At 41.3% G+C, this 25,161-nt stretch overlaps 1 protein-coding gene across 6 annotated transcripts in view; it reads left to right on the plus strand.

Moving 5' to 3' along the window:
* Positions 1 to 25,161, plus strand: part of Cttnbp2 (cortactin binding protein 2) — a 157,614-nt gene that overhangs the window by 5,591 nt on the left and 126,862 nt on the right. For all 6 annotated transcript variants that reach the window (XM_028871752.2, XM_037203503.1, XM_037203500.1 and 3 more), the window contains exon 2: positions 7,908 to 8,015. In XM_028871752.2, the coding sequence (XP_028727585.1) occupies positions 7,908 to 8,015 (108 nt within the window). The remainder of the gene's footprint in view (positions 1 to 7,907; positions 8,016 to 25,161) is intronic.

The raw sequence follows: 25,161 nt of genomic DNA on the forward strand, positions 1-25,161 counted from the left end.
TAAATGCAGTGTTTGTGTAGTGGGTACCCAGTTGTAAGTGACTTTGTTTTGGCATTTCTGTATTTCCCACCAAAAGGCAGCAAGATGAAGCCAAAGATAAATGTTCTCCTTCAATGGGGCTTGGTAACTCCAAGACTATCGTTTTTGCCTTCAGTGTCCTGGTTTATCTGAAAGTCGTCATGTTAGTATTTGCCACCTGCAGATAATCAAGACGGTATTCTATGACGTGTACAAACTTGTCAATGGCTCTTGTTAGATGTGGAAGGCTTCTCACCAAGGGGTTGATTCAAATCTCCTGTTAGGCTGCATGGGAATCTGAGTTCTGATGGAAATATACTTGTTTTTTTGTTTGTTTTGTTTTCTGAAATGGTGGTCCTTTCTTTCCCCAAAGAAGAAACAGAAGCAAATCTAAGAGGAGGAAAAGGCTGCGTTTAATCCTTCCCGCCTGGGCCACCTCTGTTTTCCTTCCAACTTTCTCTTAGTTAAAATTAGCTAGACCCATTACCAGGTTTCCTTCCTGCCATTGTTTCCCCCTCACTATTAACGCCTCCAACACAGAGTTGCTTGTCTTATGTGAAAGTACCCAGGCGATGCTGCCTGCCTCCAAGTACATGGTGGGCCCTGAGCTCTCTGCAAGTCTTGGCAGCTCCCTTAGTTGCTTGCCTAGTGTGGGTTACTCCGAGTGACGGATGGAAGGTGCATCTACTTAGAGCCCCTAGAGTAGACATTATGTCTTAGTTGCCCCTGGGGCCTCTGTAATATTGCACCTGATACCATAACATACCTTCTCCTTTATGCTGTATGGAGGGAGGCATGTTACATAAAAGCATGTGAAGTACCATAGCATGCCTTCTTCTTTATGCTGCGTGGTGGGAGGCATTTTAGATAAAAGCATGTGAAGATGTAATATTCTTGCTGTCTTGACAGCTAATAAGGGTGAGGAAAGAGATTTTCTAAAGATGAGTTTAATACTTTGGGGAAATGCACAAAGCAGGATGTGATTAATTGCCACATGAGAAAATGTAGCAGACTCTTAAACTTAACTGAGGAGGGAAAAGAAAATTGCTGGGTCTACAAGAGCACACAAACATGAAGGTAGCCCTGACTGCTGAAGAAAGACAGGAACCAAATGAGGGAGATGGGAAAGGAGGGTTGGAGACAGCAAGAGCAAGCTCCATATTCTTTCTCCTTGTTTGCTTCCCCTCTCCACCCCTTCCCTCCCTTCTCCTCCTATTCCTTCCTCTCCTCTGTGATGCACTCCCACTCCCCCACCCTACTCTGCTGTCTCCTCTGTCTCTCTTCTTTTCTTGTCTTTCTTTCTGTTGTTCTGACAGGATCTCACCATAGCCCTGGCCAAGTTTTCTTCAGACTTTTAGCAACCTGTCTTCAACTTCCCAAGTGTTTAGACCAAGGAATGAGCTAACACACCTGCATGGAGATTTAAAAGTAGGTTGATGTCCCGAGAACCACATGCTTTTTTTATTCCCTTGAGAACTCTTATAATTGACTAAATCCATACACAAAGTAATTAGAAAGTTGCACTTAATTTTTATTTATGTTGATATAGCCTTCAAGATTTTGAAGTTTCAAGATATTTCATTGATTTCCCTTCTGTTTAGCCTTTATTGGTCTTCAAAGAAACTCTTGCTTGCCTACAGAGTTCTGCATGCAATTAGTTATTAGCACAAAGTATTAAACTAGGAAAAATATATTTCTCTAACTTTGAAGCAAAGAGGCAAAATCCATTTGCCTCAAGTACTACTCAAAAGCTTTTAGTCCCAAGGAAAAAACATAAATTTCTTCAGTCCAGTATTCCAGTTACCCTAATGGCACATGAAAGCAAGCCATTTGAAGAGATTTTAGAGACCACTTAGTCTAATATCCCAGTTTAGAGATTCCTAAGTCCAGCACCCTCTCTTACTTACAAGAAGTCTGATAACCAAACAGAGTGACTTGTCCTTCTTTGGTGACTGTTCACTTGGCCATCCACCCATCTGTGTCCCTATCTCTGGCTTTTACAAGACCTGTTCTTTCTCAGATATCTTCCTATTTATGTTGACAAAGGCATTGATCACATGGGTTTGGACTGGAAAAGGGGAACTTGATGTTGAAGGGAGAGCCAAACAAGATGACTGGCTGTGTGTTTGATTACATTTTCTTTAAGGATCACTAACGTGACTGATGTGTTTGGGCAAACATTTGAGGGACAGTTTAGCCCCTGCAGCTCAGAATATGCCCGGCAAGGTTTTTGGCAACTGTTAAGGTTAGCTTCAGCTGTCAACTTGACACAAATCTGTAGTCACCTGGAAAAGGGAACTTCAGTAGAGGAACTGCCCTGGTCACATTGGCCTCTGCCCATATCTATGAGGCATTTTCTTAATGGATAATTGATGTAGAAGGGCACAGCTCACTGTGGAAGGTGCAATCCATAGACAGGTGGATGTAGACTGTATAAGAAAGGTAGCTAACTGTGAGCCTGAGAGCAAGCCAGTAAGCAGCTTTTCTTCATGATAAGTATATATCAGTTTACTATAAATTAATATATGTGACTTGTTATATCTCAACAAATGCTTTCTCTCGTTCACTGGGCTCTGTCAAATTCTTACAGAACAGTGAGTTTCCTGTATATGGGACTTTTCTGATCAATGAGCTCAGTATGACCGAGCAGTTTCATCTTCTTGTTGTTGGCTTCATTATTATTTTCATTTCCTTTGTGTCATTGAAAGAATGTAACCTGGATTTGTTTGTTTGTTTGTTTTGTGTTTTTTTGTAATTGGGAAAATGGAGTTCAGTAGTGAAGCATAGTCTGAACATGTTTCTCTTGGTATTGGGGGGACAGTCTTCTTGTCTTCATCAGTGCCTTGAAGATCTTAATGTTGTTATGTGGATAGCAATATTTTCTGTCATCTGTCTTCTTTTGAAAATTGGATTATCATGTTAGTTTTCAAATAAATATCATAAGGTGTTGGATAATTCATTTTAGTCTTAAACCAAGATGTATTAACGATTTTTTTCATATCTAAGTTCTTTGTGCTATAGGTATATGAGATCAAAGCCACTTCAAGTGAAAAAACATCAGCAGGCTTTCTTTGTTTCTCTCCCCTCTCCCACCCCCCAGAGCTAATGGGTTGTCTTAGTTAGGGTTTCTATTGCTGTGGAGATACACCAAGACCATGGTAACTCATAAAGGAAAACATTTAATTGGGGCTAACTTACAGTTTCATAGGTTCATTATTATCATGACAGGAAACATGGCAATGTGCAGGTAGACATGGTGCTGGAGAAGGAGCTGAGAGTTCTATAGGCAACGGGGAAGTGAACTGTCACACTCGGCATGGCTTGAGCATATAAGACCTCAAATCCTGCCTCCACGGTGACACACTTCCTACAGTAAGGCCACACCTACTCCAACAAGGCCACATCTCCTAATAGTGCAACTCCCTTTGGGCCAAGCATTCAAACCCATGAGTCTGTGAGGGCCATTGCTATTCAAACCACCACAAGGGTCATGATTGTAATCTCAGCTACTCACAAGACTGAGGCAGGAGGATTGCAAGTTCAAGGTGTTCATGGGCTACAGAGTGAGTTCAAGGCTGACGTGGCCAACTCATGAGGTATTTTTTCAAAATGGAAAGTAAAAGGAAAGCTTGGCATACAGCTCCGTGGTAAAGTGTGGGAGCCCACCAAGGTTTCTTAGTGAGAACTCACTCAGGGTCAGAGAATCTGAGATGATTTGGTCACAGGTATGTTTACCAGGTGTTTGGAAAGGTCTACACTTGGCTGTACAGTGTGCTTTGAACTTGTAAGGGGGAGGTCTTTTGCCTCCCCTCTTGGCATGTTATACAAAGCCTTTTCAATAAACCTTTGAGGCTGTTGGGTATTAATCCAGGTCCTCCTGAAGCTATCCTGTGTCTCTGTCTTTCTTCTCATAGTCTAGGTCTCTCTTTCTGTCTATCATTTCTTAATTTCTCTCTCCTCCACCTAAGAACCCTTCAAAAAAAGATGGGAGCTGGACTGCCACACGTGGCACCCTGAATGTGAAACCCCCACAGTAAAACACTGGCTTGCATACAGAGCCTGGAGTTTACCTCGGAAGTAAAAGTGCTTCTTCCTTTCTTTTTTCCCTTTAAAGGAGACTGACTCTTAATATCATTTTATCTATGGTAATGTGTGTGTGTATGTGTGTATGTGTATATATATATGAATATATTTTAATCAGCATGTACAGTAACGAAGTTTTGTTGTACATGTTTAGTTTTATTACCCCACACCCCAAACTCCTACGCTTCCTTCCCCAGTGTTGGCTGATGAGCTTGCTCACCTCTGTATTGTATTTTTCAGTAAGAAGCACCAGAGCTCTTTTTACTTGTGAAATTGCTGGAGTCTGTGGAGCTCCACCATATTTTCATGTACTTTATTTCCTCCTGTGTCACTGGAATAAGTATGGAAGAATGAGGTACTAGAAAATAGCAATCTGAAAATAGAACTGGACTTTTGTCGTTGGAAGCAAGCATTGGTGATGTTTTCCTGAGGAAGCAGGATGGAGCTCTATGTAGTCAAGGAGGAAGACAGATGTGTTGTATGTTCAAAATAATACATCACTTAATACTTGGTGGTAGAAGACTTTTTTTTCACATTCTGCATGGTGCATTTGTGGTTCTGCAAGAACACTTGTAGCAGTGTTTTCCCGCTTTAGTGAGTTCCCTTTTATCGACATGATACATAGACAAATAGAAGGGCCAGTTGCAGCTCACATGTCAGGAAGCAGTGCAAGCCTCCTAACCCTTAACATGAATCAGAACCTCGGCACTGCCTTCCATAATTTATTAGTCCTTAGCAGAGTGCTTTGCTCATGAGGCTTCAGAGGAACAGGAACGATAAAACACACAATTAATTAAAATCTTCAGAATGAGCAGCAGCATCAGCATTAATAAAACAATGTCCTCTGAAGCACACAGGAATTGTAGTCGCAGTGGGGAAAGCCGAGTTAAAAGTCTAGTTTTCATCATAGTCAATAAACTGAGTTTATTGAACTTGGGTTGGTAGAGTTAAAAACAGAAATAGACATTTAGGCAGTACTCTGTTTCTCTTTCCACAAAACATCTCGATTATTAATAGCAACTGCTCATCTATACTCCGTGCCTAATTTTATGCGTATGTTCTTGTGCAGTCCTCAGAAGAACTGTATAGAATAGGTGTCAGGGTTTTCAGTGTGTGGCTGAGAAAACAGATCGCATGATGAAATGCTTCTCAAAGTGGGCTCCATCCTTCACCTCAGCAGGAACTTGTTAGGCAAATTCATACCCACCCCCACCTCCCCTGAGTCAAATTTTAGGAGTGGCGCCCTGCTGTGTGTTAAGAACAAGTCGCACATGTTCCATCTTCATGCTGAAGTTTGAGAACCACTGGATTATATAACCACATGGGATAATGCTCTGTTAGTGGAAACAGGATTTCTAATGGAATATTGGACTTTACCACTTACTGGGAGCATCTCTACAGTGGCCTACTGGGCAATGGTTTTCCTACACACCCTAAGGTCTGCTGTAGGTTTATTTCCCTCTCCCCATCCTTACGATCTGCCTTGCCAATAACTGCTCTGTTTCATGTGTGTGTAAAAAGAAGCCATTTAACTAGGAAGAATGTTTAAGAAGTTTTCTTTGGAGAGCCACCTGGGTCTAGTTTCTTTCCACTGTAAATCATGGTTCTCTTTACTAAAGGTTTCTTGGGAATGAGATATGACTGGTTTGGGTCATGTCTTGTGACAGTCCCTGAAGTCGTGGGGTTTGCTATGCTTGCTTTTGTGTATTCATAGAGACAGTCTGGTGTTAGACACTTAAATGCCAAGCCATTTTTCATTGATTGATAGAAGGCACCCATTTTATCTGATGTTCACGTAGCCCATTCTGGAATGTTGGAGCTCTGTACCACACTCACAGACAAGCCAGGCATAGGCACATCCTGGTTTAATTTTTAATAGTTGCAAGATCTGTGTATGTTTTCACACTCCTGAATTGTTTCTTCAACTAAAAACAGAGGTGATGGTGTCCCATGGGTTAAACTTGGTTCTTTGAGAATACTTTGGAAAACACCGAGTGCTACAGAAATGTGCAGTTGAATTCTGGAATGTCTTGAAGAACAACTTCTGAGCTTAGGGAACATGAGACATTTGGTAATGGACTAGGTTGTCTCAGTGAGCTAGGGAGTAAATGTGTTTATCAAGAGTGTCTGCACAGAGTGGAGAGACCATGAGAATTTTGCAGGGGACCCCAGACTCTGCACTAACCCAATCCTGGCTGTTAACTTTCTGATTGATCGTCTCTCAGCTCCAGCCATAAAATGAATGCAAGAAAACCTCCACGTAGAAGTCATAAAGAAAGAGGTTGGTTAAGAACAAGAATTTAGAGTCACTGGTTATCTGTGCAAACATAACCGAGAGCTTGGAAGTAGTCACCGGGAAAGGCTGTTGAAAAAGAAAAGAGGGCCTGGAGAGTTGGTTCAGTGGTTAAGAGCACTTTCTGTTCTTGCAAAGGACCAGGGTTCAATTCCCAGACCCCACATGGAGGCTCACCATCTCTTCAGGCACCAAGCATGCATGTGGTATACAGACATACATGCAGGCAAAACATTCATACACACAAAATAAAACAAATCTAGAGAAGAAAAAGAAAAGAAAAGGAAATGATAGGGCTAGAAGAGCATAGGGTATGGAACAGGGCTACCATGGGCCTTGTACAGACTCCTTGTGATGCACCTAGGTTTCTAAGAAGACTAGTTTGCTACCCTTTGAAACACATCTTCACTTCCTTATAGAAGAGCAAGAAGCTACATAGGTTTATTTATCTCTGTAGCATGGTTACAATGTCACCTGACCTCAAGTCAAGATAACTATATATGGGCGATGGTTCAGGCTGATTAAAACTACATCTGTGTGTGTATGTGTAAATGAGGAAGAGTTGGCAATGTGAAGAATATATTCATTAGAAAGGGTCAATTGGTATTTGACTCTGTGGATTCTTGCCTATGGCAATGTAAATCTGAGAATATCCAGATATCTGACTTGAAGAGAAGACAGAATTCTGAAATTTTAGTATTTTCAGGTTTTCTAATGTTGGCTGAATGGAAGGTGGAACATTGCTTCATGGCCCAAGTAACACATCTGTAGGCCAGATTTGGGTATAGACTGCCAGCTGGTGGCCTCTGCTGTAGAGTGTTCTGTAAACAAGACCTGTTATTATTGGATGTCCTGGAATTTATAATAGCCTCCCAGGAGCCACTATGTCAGGGACCCTCCAAGGAATACATCTGTGTTTGCTTGTTACCCTCAAAACTAGCCCCCTATCCCAAGGCCAGTCCTGTTTTGAGATAGACTCCAGGGACTTTTAAAAATTGTGCTGCATAATTTGAAGAGATTCTAAGTCTAGATGTTTAGGCAGGCAGAAAACTACATCTCTTTTGAGGAGAGATTTGCAGAAATAGCATGACATGATTTTCTCCCTCTAGAAGGCCAAGCATAAGTCTATAATCTAATACAGTGGATAGAAATAATCTATAGGTTGTCCAGGTCTATTCTTATTGCTCTCTTTTGTATGTATGCACATGGATGTTTATTTAGGGGTAAGTGTATGAATGTACATGTATCTATACATTCATGTGGAGACCAGAGAACAATCTTGGGTATCATTCTTCAGACATTACAACTCCCCCTGTTGTAAAGACCTGGTCTCTCATTGGCTTGAAGTTTGTCAAAGCTAGACTGACTGACCAGTGAGCCCCTGGGAACTGCTGGCTTTCTCTTTCCAGTATTTGAGATGGATATTTTGTAGTCACCATGTTTGGCTTCTAGATATACATTGCTCTTCCAGGAATGGTTTTGTACTGACTCCATTTTTCAATTTTCATTCCAGAAAAAAGAGTTTGATGTGGATAACCTCAGCAAGTCAGAGCTGCGGATGCTCCTCAGTGTGATGGAAGGAGAACTCGAAGCCAGAGACTTGGTCATTGAGGCCCTGCGGGTAAGAACATTCTGGGAGTGTGTCCTTATCATTTCTCAGAGGGCCAAAGGCAGAGGTACTTCTCTTCTTAATTTTTGAATCAGCTGCATTTAAAATGTTATATTAGGTGAATGTATGCTCCTCATTCAAAACATCAACTGAGAACCTACACAAGACAAACAAGTCATATGGGTGTTGAGATGAGAATACACCATTGAAAATGGGAGATTTGAGAAGTCTACTGTGTTAATCAGTAATCCTTGCATGTATCACATATTTATTTGACCTTACACATACAATTTTAGAAAATTGGTGCTTTGGTGTCTTGTATGTGTATGATAGCTGTGGGGAATAATTAATAGATTCATTCATAAAAATATTACTGATAATATATCTTTTACTTCCTGTGTAAGCCATGAATGATACTTTTCATTTTCAGAAACTCAGAGTTAAAATGAAAATGTTCATATCTTCAAATTATTTTTCTCAGAGTTTTCAGTAACTTAAAAGTATTTCTATCATAGCTTACAAAGAATATATCAAATGCCTCAATTACATTTTACTTTTATATAATGTTAAACTGTCTCGATGCAGTTTTCTGATTGGAAATTCCACATCTTGACTTGCTTTGGTATATTCGTCAACTGTAAGTTTCAGTTTGGTTTTGGTTTTTTTTCCCTCTTTGCTAGTCACTTGTATGTAATCAGATATATCTTGGTTCTCAGTTATTTGGCAAATAGAGCTGTAATTATTACATAGAAAGCATGGGTTTATCTTATTTCACTAAGTATTATTTCCTGAAACTTTGTCCTAGGAATATTATTGTACATGTGAGAATCTGTAAAAAATGTAAAAACTCACAGAGATCCGCCTGGCTCTGCCTTCCGAGTGCTAGGATTAAAGGCATGCGCCACCACCGCCCCGCTGGACAAGAACTTTCATGGGGAAGAAGGGAGGTAGGAATGGTAGATGGTCACATAGGATGGACAAGGGTGTGCCCTGTACAGGGGTGTGCCCAGCTGTATGGGGGTGAGTCCCGAGTGGGAGTGGAAGCAGTTGCTGAATTTCACATACTGGAAATTGATGCAGAATGTATATTATTTACCATTAGTTCAGTGACCAAGAGCAATTTCCCCATAAAGCTGGGAGTCTAGTTGTATCATTTGCAAGCCGGCATTGAGGTGGAGCTACAGCTTTCATCATTAGAAGCTTTGCGAAGTGGACACTTGCATAGTTTGGTTGTGACTGTTGTCTGTCCTGTTCCACATGGAGAGTATAGTACTATCATGTGTGCCCCTGTTCCAAAATGCAGTCACCTCTTGCAACCAAAGGGAAAAGCAGGGCTCCAGCTTGCCATTCTATGTTTTTCTGTTCTGTATTAACATGCAAGATGCACTGAACCTGTGCACCCTCCCGCTGCTTACGTAAATGTTTGAACACTTCGTGTATTCGTTTTTATGTTTTAAGAAGCACATGCATTTTCTTTAATTTAATTGCAATATTTCCAATTAGAAGAGTACAAGCAAAGGTTCCCTAATGATCAAATGGATATCTTCTGCAGAATTGGAGTTTGAATTATAAGGGCACTTACACAACACAGTCGGTGGTTTAAACCCTAATCAAATCCTATTTCTCATGCTCATAAAGTATTTCTGTTGTGCTTAGCTAACCTGCCAGCGACATTGTGGATAATTGGAAGTTTAAGTATGCTATATTAAAGTAAAAAGTTTAAAAAAAATAAAAATCTCCATGGATTGCAATATACATTTCTGATATCTACTAGAAAAGTAACTTATAGTAAGTGGAGAAGATCTTGGAGGAGCTAGGGCAGGGGAGACTATCATCAGAATATATTGTCTGAAAAAAATCTGTTTTCAATAAAAGAAAAATAGAGAAAATATGAATTTCCTTTGTTGTATGTTTACTGGAAGATATGATGAACTTGATGTCCAATTGCACTTACTCATAGCATTTCTATAAATGCAGTTGCAAGAGAATCCTGATGCAAGCCTACCATAGTGTTGACTCAGATACAGTGAGGTGGTTTTCCTGAAATGGTGAATGACTTCTGGTGAAGTTCCAAGCAAAAGAGCATGTTTAGCCAGGCCAGGGGGTGCTTGCCTGTGAAGGATCTCAGCACCGGAGAAGCAGAGGCAGTGAGGTCAGCACGAGATCAAAGCAACTGTGGTCTACATAGCAAGACCCCTGTCAAACAAAACAAAGGAGAGAGAGAGAGAGAGAGAGAGAGAGAGAGAGAGAGGGAGGGAGGGAGGGAGGGAGGGAGGGAGGGAGGGGGAGGGGGAGAGGGAGAGGGAGAGAGAGAGAGAGAGAGAGAGAGAGAGAGAGAGAGAGAGAGAGAGAGAAGGAAGAAGTATACATTTACATGGGAATTCAATCTCTAGAAAATTCAGTTTGTTAAAATAATTTAAATTAGTTGTTTATTGATAAAATAAAGGAACTCCTCTCTTGCCTCAAAATGGTCATATGTTAAATTCTAATGAGAGGAATAAACTGAGGGCACATTTAAAAGTTTGGTGAGTACTCAAAAAATATTCCTGGAGGCAGGCAGATTGATGAGTTCAAGGCCAGCCTGGTCTCTAGAGTGAGTTCCAACATAGCCAAGGCTACACAGAGAAGCCCTGTCTTGAAAAACGAAAAAACAAAAGAAGTAAAAAAATTCCTAAGTGTGTGGCAGGCTCACCTCCCTGCCCTCTAAGAGCCAATTAACAAGAAAACAAAAATGTTCCCTCCTACTTCAACATAGCCTGTGGGGAAGAGCTGGCTGAGACCAGTCTCCCATGTTTAGAGATGGAAATCAGGCAAACTGAAGGGAAGCCCTGAGAGAAGATGATCCAGCTAGGACCACACATGGGCTCACCCGGGAGCCATCCACTCCCTTTGTCATCCAGACCCTCGGTGGAATTCAGTGTGTGTGAGATCTTCTTAAAAGCTTTTTTAAAGTGGTGTTTATGATTTATTTAAATATTTAGACGATCTGGTTTGAAGAGTGGGTAGTAATGGAATTTTCACATACCTGTGGTACCTAGGATAGACTCAGCTGCCGGGATTTGCTCCCTGTGCGTTTGATTTGAATTAGTCAAACGTTTACCTGCCTCCGAATGTGTCACTAACTTGCCTTTTCCTTAACTGTGCAGCAGGATGTAGTTTCCTGGCTGATTAATGCCCCAGAAAGAAATTGAAAAGAAGAAAGGATGTGAAAATTTTTATTTCATGTTAGCAGATAAACTAATCTATAAATTAAGAACTAAAATCTCTTTAATCAGTAACCAGTATACCATGTCTCTGCAAGTGAAGTACATTTTGGTTTTTTAAGTAAAAAAAAAAAATGCTGTTTGAGCTTAATAATTAAAATAAAGGGTAACTAATTTGTACCCTGAACTGTAGTAGTAGATTTGGAAATGATTGTATTGTGGCGTGTCCAAATTCTTTAGGATTTAAAAATGTGTTTGGGATCAAGCTGTTCTGTTTCACTTTCTAAGCCACGTGATCCTTGTGGTTTTGAGTTTCAAGTCATAATGATTTCAGTGATCTTTGACTAGGTAGCAGTGGATGTTTGAGAAGAGTCCATGAATGTAAGTTTGGAGGGAGTAAAACAGATGACAGTGTGTATCCTGGCATTTTTGCTGCTTTCCTCTTTAAGATAAAAATACTTATAATATAAAACATCCATAGCTTTGTAACAGTATTCACTTTATGACTTTTTAAAAAATATTTTTAGGCATGGTCTTGCTGTATAGCCCAGGATGGCTATGAACTTGTATTCCCCCTGCCTCAGCCTCCTGGGTACTGGGATTGCAAGCATGTACCACCATGCCCATTTCTAAGAACAAGCATCTTTGTTAAGAAGAAATTGTATTTTAAAAAGAGCAGTACTGACTCCCCATCATATACACAGATTTCCTGTATGTCTCTCCTCCCCCTTTTTATATGAGATAAACGAAATTGACTGTATGAAGGATAGATAATCCCCCTCTTAAACTTCATAAACAGGCTAACTGCAGGAGTCAGATTTTCAATTATTTGCATTGGAATTTCCAAAACTTGACCGTTTTAGCATTTCTTTACATGGAATGCACTTCCAGCTCTGGTAACCTTTGGGGACTATCACGTGGCAGAAATGCCTACAAGAGACTATGTAAACAGCTGTATAGAAGAGGCCCAAATTCCAGCGAGCGTTTATTTTATTTCTCTCTCAGCATTGTGAAGATGAGTGATGGGAACTGGAGAGGCAGCGCTGTGCCAAGTCCTCATCTAACTGCCAGGAATATTCTCGTGGTTCTCCCCTCCTGAGGGAGTTGGATTCCTCTGCGTGGCAGAAGCCTGATTTGGGGTAGCCCGGCATGCCTATGTACAGTGAAAGGAAAGAGAGGAGATGGACTGCAAGCTTCTTTCAGAGTGCTACTTTCTTCGCGTTGTGTTCAAGAGTGTCTTGAGCTCCACAGGGTAGCGAGTACTTGTCATTGCAGTACAGGAGGCTGAGGCAAGAGGGTCCAGAGCTTGCGGCCAGCTACATAGTGAGATCCTGTCAAAGATAAGCAAAAGTGCATTTATTGAATACCTACTAGCTACTAGGCAGAGAAGTGAAATTAAGATGCATTTATGTAGAGACATACTACACCAAACATTTCAGAGAAATGCTGTATCCTGACCTTATGTATTGTAAAATAATTCTTCCCAGTAGTGCCATTTAGACCAGACTTTGCTTTATGCAAACTGTCACTGAGTGCATTCAGAGGTTTCCTAGATTGATCTTCATTTTATAATAAAGCAAAACAAAAGTGTGATCTACTCAGTGGGTCCAAAAATGCTGAGAAATTTAAGGCATTTAAATATTACTCTAAATTGAAGCAGGTTTTCTCAAGCCCAGCACTGTTGATATTTGGGACCAGATTCTTTTGTGGGGAGGAGAGAGTATCCAGTATCCTTCAAGGTGGTCAGCAGTATTCCACATTGACCTCCTTCCCACTCATGCCTGACAATAGCATATTGTGATTATCAAGAAAGATTGCTTATGAGGGATGCAATTGTTCCCATGGGGTCAGCACCATTCTGAAGTTATCTTGACCACTAGAAATATCACTTTAAAAATCATATCTGTAGCCAGATGGTGGTGGCGCATGCCATCAATCCCAGCACTTAGGAGGCAGAGCCAGGTGGATCTCTGTGAGTTTGAGGCCACCCTGGTCCACAGCGCAAGATCCAGGACAGGCACCAAAACTACACAGAGAAACTCTGTCTTAAAAAACAAAAAACAAAAACAAAACAAAAAAAATTGTATTTGTAAAAATGAATGTAAGAATTTAAATGATTTGAGCCCATTGTGAGAGTCTTTTCCTTATGAAATACTGATACTTCAAAGCTAAAGGTTAATCCCAAAATGCCCATTTTAACAAATTTTATGACCCTTTCCAAACATGCCACATATTTTACTATTTCAAATTGCAGTATGGTTTCTTTTCCAGAACTTAAGTGCTTTACTTTTCAAAGTGAAATATGCTTATGATTGTACTGCTCAGTGCTGGAATCTTGATAGAGAACATATGTTGCTGAGAGGAGGGGGGTCAGCCCATGTAAGCAGACGCCCACCCTTCCACTGACCTAGGCCCCTTCCGATCAGACAGAATAATGTCTTCTACTCTAGTTTTAAAACCAGCTCTTGGGGAATGGCAGCATATTGTGAGAATACCTTGTACAGCATGCATGCCAAGTGTTGATAAAAAGAATACTAATCTGGCTTTTCATTGGTTTCAACTAAGCAAAACACAAAAGGTTTTGTCTTTCAAAGTTCCCCTATGATTGCTAGCAACTGATTAACCAAAGTATAATTGTGCGTGCGTGCGTGCGTGCGTGCGTGTTGTTGTTCATTTTAATGAATAGATTTGATGAGCATAGCTGAATTCACAAAAACATGAATTTATTCCTTTCCTTTCCTGTCCATGGAGATACGACTTGTCCATGTCTGGAGAAGAGAGAGAAGTATTGGTTAGGCTTTATGTCACTTCTACAGCAAAATCAGTTTTCATGAAGTACAAATGGCCAGTGATTTTAAAATACTGCTGTATTTTGTCCAGTAAAACAAAAGCAGAAACTAACAATTTTATTTCCTTCTGTGAAATTTTATTTTCTGTAGTGAACAGTTACCATTAGTTTTAAAAAATAGAATCTAAGAGGAAGAGTTCTGTCCTATAGTGGAGGAAATGCAGTTGATGTTACAGGCGCCGGTCTGAGAGCAGTGATCGCCTGCTCAAGTTCCCACTGGTTCCACCGACTGGTTCTTGTGGCCCAGTAAAGCAGTGGTTCTCAACCTTTCCCGGTGCTGCAGCCGTTAACCCTCGTGGTGTGGGGACCCTCATAAACCATAATGTCAATAGTTTTGGAGATAGAGGGTTGCCAAAGGGGTCTCGACCCACAGATTGAGAACTGCTGCAGTACAGACTTGTGCCAAGGTCATGTGATGATGTAGTGAAAAATAGAGATGATTTATTAAGAAATGGGTAGGACATATGAGCATTGGAGTAGGTAGGTGAGCAGGAAAAGCGTATCCACTCCAAAAAAAAAAAGAACTGCAAGGTCCATGCATGAGCTTTGTGGGCCGTTCACAAGCATGCACTTTCCCATTTACCTATCAAGGCCCATGCATGAGCTTTGTAGGCCGTTCACAAGCATGCACTTTCCCATTTATCTATCAAGGCTTTTCATGCACCTGCTGGGTTTGCTGTGCGTGGCCCAGGTTGACAAGAGGTTCTAGTCTTTTTTGTTATGTGTCAGGCTTGCTGTTGCTCTCTCTACCCCCACTCTCCTACCGCAGTGATGATGATGTTACCAGTTCCTGAGCCAGACAGTTAGCTGGATGATGCTTCCTTCCTGAGTATTAACACATTACGGAAATATTCATGAGGAAAACAAACTGCCAATGAGGCTTGTGGGACTGGGTGATGTATCTCTCCAAACTGGGTGCAATGCATAGGCAGAGTTACACATAGGAAGGCAGGAATGTGGTTTTGTGCGATTGGAAGATGTTGCAGTTACAAGGACAGTTTCAGCATGACCTGAAAAAACTAGATATTCTTTCCAGCATTCTGTCTACATTTTAGCTGTATCGTCTCAATGCCCAAAGGCTAAGATGCAAGTTAGGGATTTGTGTAAGATTTTTCCTTATTATATTTATGATTAATTCTATATCTTGATTAGAAAAAGGGTTTGAAGTAACACCCTCAAAATCCTATCATTTTCTTTTAGTTGTAACATTTAGGGGAAAGAATAAGAGGTTTCTGGTTCTACCTTTCTAATATTCTGTGTCAAACTGTAAGTAGGATTTTGTTGTTTGTAGTACTGGGGATTGAACCCAAGCCCTAGCATATTGTTTTGGTTTGTTTTTACTTGATTCAATGAGGACCGTGACTCAAAGCAACTTGGAAAGGGAAAGGTTTATTTTATCTTACAGTTTACAGGCCATTGTGAAAGGAAGTCAGGGGAGAAACTTATCTTTGTTAGGGTTTTATTGCTGTGAAGAGACACCATGACCGTGCCAATTCTTACTAAGGAAAACATTTAATTAGGGCTGGCTTACAGTTTCAGAGGTTTAGTCCCGTATCATGGCAGGAAGCATGGTGGCATGCAGGCAGACATGGTGCTGGAGAAGGAGCTTGGAGTTCTACATCTGGATCCATAGGCAGCAGGAGGAGACAGTGAGCCACTAGGCAGGCTTGAGATTCTGAGACCTCAAAGCCAGTCCCCAGTGACAAACCTCCTCCAACAAAGCCACACCTCTTCCAGCTAGGCCACACCTCCTAATAGTGCCACTCTCTGTGAGCCTAGGGGGCCATTTCCTTTCAAACCACCACAGAACTCAAGGCAGGAACCTGGAGGCAGGAACTAAAGCAGAGGCCACAGAGGAGTGCTGCTTATTGGCTTTCCCCACTGGCTTGATCAGCCTGCTTTTTGATACAACGTATGACCACCTTCCCAGGAGTGGCACTGGTCACCCCTACATCAATCATTAATCAAGAAAATGCCCCCCAGACTTGTCTCCAGTCCACACTAATAGGGACATTTTCTCTGTTGAAGTTCCTCCTTCACAGATGCCCCTAACTTATGTCAAGTTGTCAAATTAACCAGCATGCTACATGAACACTTAGCAAGTTGTATCACCAGCAGTAATTTTATGTTGTTGGAGCCAGGGTCTTCGTTTGTTCCCAGGATGTCTATGAACTTGTGATCTTCCTGCCCCAGCCTCCTCAGTAGCTGAAATTGTAGGCCCGTGCCACCATCTGAAGCAGTAGTTTTTTGATCAAATAAAATTAGGATAGCAATAGCCTATATTTCAAGTAGTAATTGAAAAGAGTGGAGAAACAAAATGAGAAGATGCATGCATTCATTCGGTCAACAGAGATTTCCTATCTTTGTGATGTTCTTTGCTGTCCCAGACATCAAGAGTACAGCAGGAAAACAAGGGCCTGATTTCTTTCTCTTGGATCTTAGACTCCAGTGGAAGAGATGGGCATTTAACTGACATGAAAAAAATCAGTTATACTTGAGAATTTATTTGAGCAAATGATGACTTATGAAATGGATAACCAGAAAAGGTTCAGAGCAGCTACTGGGCAGTATGGGCAGTGAGTCTTTATCAACAAGAAAGTAAACTACAAAAATAGCCAGATTGGTTTCAGCTAGTCTTTTTATTTTTTTTTTTAATTTATTTTTTTGAATATGGATGGGTTGACCAATTGGCAAATAGTGATTGGCTGAGGCTTGATTGTTTATGATTGGCTGACACTTAGTTGTTGTCTTTCTTCTTCCACGAAATTAGGTTTCCAGTGGGTTTTCATACTTCATTAGACTGGGAGTTCCTTACATAGGAACTCAACATCTGGAAATAGCCTCATGCCAGCAGCAGTAGCCACTGACTTGTTTTGAAAAATAAAACAAAAATATTGAAATCCAGATGACTATGATGTAGGGAAAAGAGCAAATGCTATGAGAAAGAGTGGAGGGAAGAGTGGAAATCTAGCTTGTATTAGAGGAGAGGAGGCCATACCCCCTAGACCTGACATATTGTGAACTCAGCTGGACGAAAAGTTCAGATAAAGGTAGAAAGCACCAAGGTTTTCTCAGAGGAAGGACAGTGATTGTTGACATCAGCTGCAGAAGGTCAGAGGGAGAATGAATGGAAAGAGATGAGAAGGGGCAGGCCAGGCTGAGGCAGTGACAGACACGCTGTTTGCACTGTGTCCTCCTGATCATGGAAGAAGCCACGGGAGTGTTAACTAGGAGGGGTTAATGTGCATTTTCTAATGATCCTTTTTAAAAACTATAATGCATTGAATTGTGCAATAGGGGTTTTAATTTTTTAAATGTAAATAATTTAACTACATCACCAATCCTGAACTGCTGGAGGGTTTTAGGAGAGCCCAAGGGCTTACACAGCCAATCCAGAGGTCATGTGAGAATCGAAAGTCTCTTGGCCCTTTCCCAAGACATCCAAACCATGCATCTTCTCCATCACTTTTATGGCTTAGCAATAAAGTGTTTTTCTTTAGAACATTAAGATTTAGATTGGTTTAAATTAAGATTGATATGGAAAGTTTCCCAGCAGGCATCTTTTGAAAGTCAAAGTTCTGACTTCAGTTTAGTTTTCTCCAAATCTAGTTTACCTCAGTACACTTTAGATTTTTAAATTAAATGGGTTTTATGTTTTGGTGCCTTCTTCCTAAGGAATGTAAGCCAACTCTATATTCCAAAACATACTTGTATTCAAATTCCTTTAAACTCTTTTGTGTCGATTAGGGTTAAATGGCAGAAGGTGACTTTACATAGTGCTAGAAGGAATTTAACAAGAGTGGAAGGGATCTTCCAACGCTGTCTGAGTTCATTCTGTCCTCAAGCATCCATCCAGGCTTATTTGAGTAGACTACGGGAGTGTGTTATCACTTAATAGCCCCACACAAGCAATGCACGTAACGCAATAAACAAGCATTTCATCAGCCCAGAATCCTCCTGATGAATCACACTAGGAAACACAGCGGAGGCCCACTCAGTGTCAGGCATGGACCCAGGTATTATGTCTATCAAAATGGAACTGCATCTCATATGGGCTTTACGTTTTCTTCAAGAATCTTGTCTTCACTTCCTTTCGCTCTTGTTTTAGAGTAGAGACCTCATTGTATTTTTAAACTGTCTTCATTTATTTGGGCTCAGGTTGTCTTCCTGCCTCCGTCCCACATGTACAAGAGGAGTATAGGCATACGCTATCATCTACAGCTTGGCACTAAGTCTTAATGGTTAAATTTCCATGGATAATAATCTTAATGTAGCATAAATCAGACATGGTTTTATACATTCAAATCTGAGCAGAAAATTAAGTTTTCTTAGTGCATATTAAATGTACAAAACAATGAATTTCATTATGTTTTTTATGAATAGAATTCCATCTTTCATACCACCACATAGATTTCCTTCTTTAACACCCCACCTACTAGTACTCTTCCTGCCAAATAGTCCCTTCTCTCTTTTTTCTTATTTTTTATTTATTATCATCATTATTAAATATTATTTTGGTTTTTAAATCTAGTTCTGCATATGAGATATGCAGTTAAGGTAGCCTTTAACATCCTACATAAGTAGGATGGAGAGATGTTTTAGTATCACAACTTCTGGCCTGTCCCAGTGCACTTGCCTGTATTATAAGGATGAAACAGTGTCATATATCACAGGATCCAACCTATAGTTAAGTCCACAGTACTTGAAAAAAATACTTACATTTCCAGATGTTTTGGTAAGAAGTCCCCCCCACACACACACACGATACACACAAACCTTTCATCTCAGTGAACTATGAAAAATGTAGGTCAGATCCTGGTTCCTTTCTTTCTCCTGAATTCTATAGTGTGTATGTGCTCCTATACCTCTGGGTAGAATTAACACTTTTCCAAATCCGAGTGGCAGATAAGAGCCAAAGCAATCAACCTGATCCACTCTCCTCACAGCAAGCCTGAGGCAAGCTGGGAGATGACTGGTTCTGTGGACTCAGACAGGCATTATGGAAGGTCATACCACAGACTAGAAAAAGGGAGGGCCGGCGTCATTTCCATGGGTGGGAGCAGCTGTCATCTGTAGGCTGGGTAGTCAGTCAGGAGAGTGCCTTTTAGGAAGAGTAACGGCTTTTGTTACAGCTTGTCAGCCAGCATTTTTTTTTTAAACAAAACCATTCTCTTCCAAGTAGGACTTAGGAATTTTGAAAACACTTAGAGTTGGCAACTTGTGAAGACTGGCACGGTGAAAATTCGGCCAGTGAATTACTGTACATACTTGTCTTTGCCTTGCTCCTCTGTTCCCCACATGGCTACAGCTAGGGTCCTGTACTGGGTTAGATCTTTCAATTTTGGTCATGGTGAAGTGAGACTTGTCAACGTACTCCTCCGCTGGCCTGTCACTCTGTTCCCCACATGCTCTCTACATGTTGGGAATAGATTGTATATTATGTTAGATCTTTTGATTTTTGATGGGATTACTTTCAAGTGTGCATGAATAATTCTGTTTGTCATTTCCACCACCTAAAAGTAGAAAACATGGAGGGAGGTGTTCTGTTCTTTTAAACCAAAGCCGTTCCTTTCCCACCACCTCTTCTTCCTGTCCAACAGCAGGGACTCTTTATTGCCATCATTGGCTGGGTGAAATTTAAGCATATGGAGAAGGAAAGGGACTTAACATTTTTAGGGTTTGTTTATAAGCCAGACACTTCACATGCATTATTTCTTATCTCTGTGAAATCCCCTGAGATCCACGATAACACCAGTGCTTTAGGAATGGAGACACCAAGACTGAGCATGGCGTTTTCTGTCTGCCTCTAACCTCCACTCTCTCACATGCACATCCTCATCACCGGTGTTAGGAAAGTGAAGCATTTTCCTAGACCTGGCTCTTTGTTTCCCTCCAAATGCAGCAACTTTCTTGGACCCTCCCCACGGCTCATGCATTCATTCATCAGCTGTAAATATCAAAGCTACACAGAAACTGTAGCTACAAAGAATTGCCAGTCTTCTGATGTTTAGTCATTTGCTGATCCCTTTCAAGAGATTGTGGATAATTATAAACAGAAACCAATCCTCAAGATTTCTGAGACCTTACTTGAATGGAAGTTCTGACATTGTAAAAGAACATCATTGGTTATTAATGTTTTCTCTCCATTAATTATCGCACAGAGTTTTTACTTTTCTCTAATAGGATCTGACCCTGCCATCCTCAGATGAGTGTGCTGTGACTGCTGCTCTCCCTGAGTGTACCTTAAGGAAACAGATTTCTGTGAACAGACACACGATGCCAACGGACAGCTGCTTCCATCCAAACCCTCCTCCCACAGTTTAAACTAAACCTGTCTCCTCTTGTTATGTTTCCTTTCTCTTTCTTTTTTTCATATTTTCTCAATTTGGTTCTTGATTTGAATTTGAAAAACAGAAACAAAAAAAGAGAGAAAGAGAAGGAATCACAGCCAACATATTGAGCCATCAAATGTAGGGCTGGATTGCTTTCTATAAAAGGCTGTTGCACTAGTTTTCTTTTCTGAGAACTTCATACACTAATGCTACATCTCTGTCATCCCCACCCACCCTCTGCCCTGTACTGACTTGATTATATCATGTCTTGATTTTTTTCCCAATCAGAAGTGGCCATGTAACCAAATACAATGGGTTCCCATCTTGGGTGAATGCAAACCAAAACAAGCTTAGCCACAAAATAAAAGTAAAGAAATGTGAAGAGATGGCATGGAAGTTCTTTCCAAAATAGTGCCTTTCTCTCGCAGTGTGTGGAGAGTTTATGCAGGAAGCCTGTGCATAGACATCAACTTTAGGGCCAGGCCCTGCGTGTACTTCTTTAAGGAGACTATTCCTAAGCATGCTCAGTACAAAGCCATAGTCCAAGAAGGAAAGACAGTAGACACATCTTCGGGTAGGCTTAGCCTGGACTCTTGTCATGCTCTGTTTCTCCAGATGGGTTTTAGCATAATAAAAATGAAAGAGTTCTTTGAAGAGGTGTTCATCAGGAGTTTCCCCTAAGGCACTCACCTCACTTAGTGGCTATGATGAGCTAGAGAAGGTGGATGTCGAAAGCAAGAGTAATGACAGGCACCACCCATGAGAAAAGGTTGATGTTTTAAGTAATTGGAGTATTGAAATGTAGTTCTCTTTCACAAAACCTAAATCAAGAGACAGATTTCTTTTGATTTTGCGTTCTTTATTTTATTTTTACTATATGAATATTTGCCTATGCGTATGTCTTGCCACATGTGCCTAGTGGGTTGGGTGCTGGGGATCAAAAAAGGGCATCAGATCCTCTGGAACAGGAGTTAGAGGCAGCTGTGAGCCATTGTGTAGGTGCCGGGAATCGAACCTGGGTCCTCTGCAAGAGCAGCCAGTGCTCTTCTAACTGCTGTGCCATCTCTCCAGCCCCCTAAGTAAGTTCTTAACTACTTTTAAGAAGTCTCTCAATAACCTTTGAAAGTTACCATCAAGTTGGTGATGACTGGTAGCTGGTGAGTCATGCCCTCCTTCCTGCAGAGAGACTCCGAAATACACCAGGTAAGCATGATGACGGTGTAACCCCAATGCTAGAAACCAAGGCAAGAGAATTGTGAGTCCTCGGCTGCATATCCAGATCCAAAAAAAATCAAAGGCACTGAACTTCCTGCTGGTGTATCTTGATGGAATAATATGATCTCACTGATGTAATTAAGAAGCTGCGGTCTCTGCCTAGCTATATCAATGGTTCCGTGGGGCTTTGTTCCCCTTCGGAAAGTGGTAATAAGACATCAGTTGGGTTTGATGAAGGAAAGGTTGGTTGGAAAATAGTGGAAGAATTTTAGAAAACCTGAACAGGCATTGTTAATGTGTTAAATTCTTAACGAGTTTAAATTCCACGCAGTTGACAGTTGAGATTCTCCTTGGGCTCTGGGGTAGGAAAAGGATATGGTAAAAATAGTATTTAAGGGAGATTATGTTGGCCTCTTTTGGAAACAGATTGACAGAAAAGGGGAGGAAACGGATCTGAGGCAGCAATTACAATTGGCATTTGTTAAGTGTGGTGCTAAAGCTCTGAATCCTTGGTGAGGACTCTTAAGTAAAGGGGAAGCATCGTGTGTATGTGTTTGTGGGCGATTAACAAGACTTGATAGATCTGGGATTGCAAGTAACAATAATTATTCCAGTGTATGTGTGCATTGGCTCCAAACTTCTAAGAGAAAATGTTGGTTCATCAAGCAACTTGATATGAGGGCAACTTGCTTTTGTTTCCTTAAGGACTTTTTATTTGTGTCTCCTGGGGAAAAAGTCTGATGTCTACTCTGGTTCTCCCAAATACCTGTCAACAATTGTCTTTCAACATTTAATTAATAAATGTTCCTTTGGGCCAAACTGCCATATCTGGTGCTATGCTGGGTACTAGGAAACTGGCACCAAGTCGACAGTTCTTTTTGTATGGGAATTACTACCAAGGAAAGAATATGGACTGTAATTAACAAGTTCCACCCTCCTAAGTGCAAGATCATTTTCTGAGATCCTAACCAGTCTGCCCCTCATGTGGGCAGCTAACAGGCTTTTATCTGAGAACTTCAGTCCACCCGACTAAGGTAGCACTTTTCTCAGGTTAAAAGAAATTCTTTCTTAGGAAATTGTATGTCTCCTCATGCAATGAGATCTCCAACCCAGCTTTTCCTTCTAAAGATGTCTGGACCCTGTGAGGAACCCTCTGCAGGGTTCTGACCTATGGGCTTGTTCTGCTTGAAGAAAGAAAGGATGCAGCTGTATGACCAGCTTCCTGCTTTATCTTCCATTCCTATGTGATAAAGCACTCCAGGACGTCATAATTTTAAACAATAAGTCACTTACTGTCCTCTCAAATGCACAGTTTTGTCTGGGCTGAGTGAGGACAGCTTACCACCTATACCTTCCTTCCATGGCAAAGGGTGTATGTTGGACCATTTACATTCAAAATAGTTGCCCCATGTGTTTTCTATCTGCTGGGAGCTCAGTGAAGGCAACATGCTTGGGCATGCTTGTCACACAGTGGCAAGGATGCAACAGGGAGCCTCCTGGGAGCATAAGGTAGACTCTGCTCATTCCCGAGAGCCTAGACCACTGCTACCTTCTGTCTCATTCTATTGTTCAAGCAGTCACAGCCATGTGGTTGAAGGTAGATAGAGACCTGACCTCATAGGAGCACGGACGTTGAATACTTTCAAGAAATGGCTACCATTGTCTGCTGCGGCCTATCTGCTAATCATGCTGCTTAGTACTTTGTGTGAATTAGGTCACTTAATCCCCACAAGCACCTTCAGAGAGATATACTATTATCTCTCCAAGGCTCACGGTCAAGTGCTGTGTTCACACAGCAAAGCATTTAGTAAACTTGACTCTGATGTATCTTCTTAACTGCCCACCTGTGTAATTAGTGGAAGAGATCTAGATAATAGCTACTAATGATAATGCAAGATAGGCTTTTGTAAGTGATATAAAAGTATGAGTGAGAGGGTTCTAATCAAGATGGATAGTAAATGGCTTTTGGGAAGAGGTGGCGTTCCAGGAGGTGGTGTTCCAGGAGTCTGTTGCAGATTGAGTGCATTAGAGACCAGTGAGAACTATCTGAATCAGAACAGCCTGACCCAGGATGCTTGTGTGCTCTGCACACAACAAAAACCGAGGAGAGCCCGAGGGTTGATTGATTGTACAGACCTGGACCACTGGCAGGCCTGCACTGAGGCAAGAGGATTATGAATGGATCTTGGGCTACATAGTAAGACTGTCTCAAAAGAGAAGGGGTTGGGGACCAATAGGGATGAATAGGATCAAAATACATCATATGGATGTATGAGATGAATTTCTAAAACACTGTATGCAAAGAGAAGGTATTAAATGTCATGTTGAAACTTCTATGTGCATGGTATGATGGGCAGGGAAGTCTGTCTGAGATTAATAACCAGGAGTTAATAATGGAGTGACACTAGTTCACCAGGGTAGTTTCCTCAGCAGCAGCAGGTGCCTTGCCTGGGAACTTATTAGAAATGTAAATTCTTAGACTGCTCCACCCTAGACCAGCTGACCTGGAGACTCCGGGGGTGGAAAAAGCATCGTTTTTACAAGCCCTTCCCTGTGACTCTGATGCATGCCCTTCTGAAGAGCATTGATGTGAGGGCTGGATGCTGTGCAAAGACACTGTGCTTGGAGCAGCCCAACAGCAAGAAAGCGAGAGGGCCAGCGGTCGATGGCTGGGCCTGCAGAGGGGCTCTGAAGGGATGCAGAGTGAAAAGGACAGCTGGTGGCCCCCCACAGTCTCAAAGCCACTGTCTCACTCCTGAAGGGGCACATCCCAGCTTCCTCCTGGAAGAAGCTTGTGAAGGAAGTGCTGGAGGAGCGCTCTTGACTCACTTGACTAAAACAAAACATGGATGTATAGGATGTCATGCCTTTTTATTTACTTACACCCAGACTGTTCACAGAAGATCTGAGTAATCCAAGAAGTAAAATCAGAAAAATAGAGAAAGAATATATATGAATATAAAAAATTAGGTACCAGAACAGACATTGCAAATCTTTTAGACAGATGCCCTTTTCCTTAAAAAAAAAAAAAAAAATCTTATTTGAGGCCCAGGACAAAAAACTGGAGGTAGGGCTGCTACATGGAAGCAAAGGATTGGGCCTTTGTGTTTCCTGGCAGCAAAAGAAAACAGGAACAGGGCCAGTTCATGACCTGCGATGCTTTTAATATGAAAAACAAATCTACTTCTTTAGACAAGGCAAAGCTCCAATCTATTTTTTTTTGTTCCTTTTCAAAATGAAGGCGTGGCCAGGTAAAAATGTCACATCCAAGGGTAAGTGGGTGCTATTGCATGTTGTTTATGGGTGTGAGCGGTGGGATGCTTGGGTGAAGGAAGGTAAAGGGTGAGGGTTAAATAGGGAGGGCCGGCGCTCCTGGCGGTCTGCTTTGCCCTGCATCTGCAGTCTAAGATCTAAATGCATACCTCTAAAGGGCTGTATGGCCGTTCAGTCTTTAGCCAGTGTGAGGCCATCTCTTCTGATGTTTCACTTTCCAATGGAACAAGCAGACCGTGTATATTCCAGCACAGTTAGGCAAAGCTGCATCTGTAATAATTTGATCA

The sequence above is a fragment of the Peromyscus leucopus genome, chromosome 3, assembly GCF_004664715.2.
Source record: "Peromyscus leucopus breed LL Stock chromosome 3, UCI_PerLeu_2.1, whole genome shotgun sequence".
Lineage (NCBI taxonomy): Eukaryota > Metazoa > Chordata > Mammalia > Rodentia > Cricetidae > Peromyscus > Peromyscus leucopus.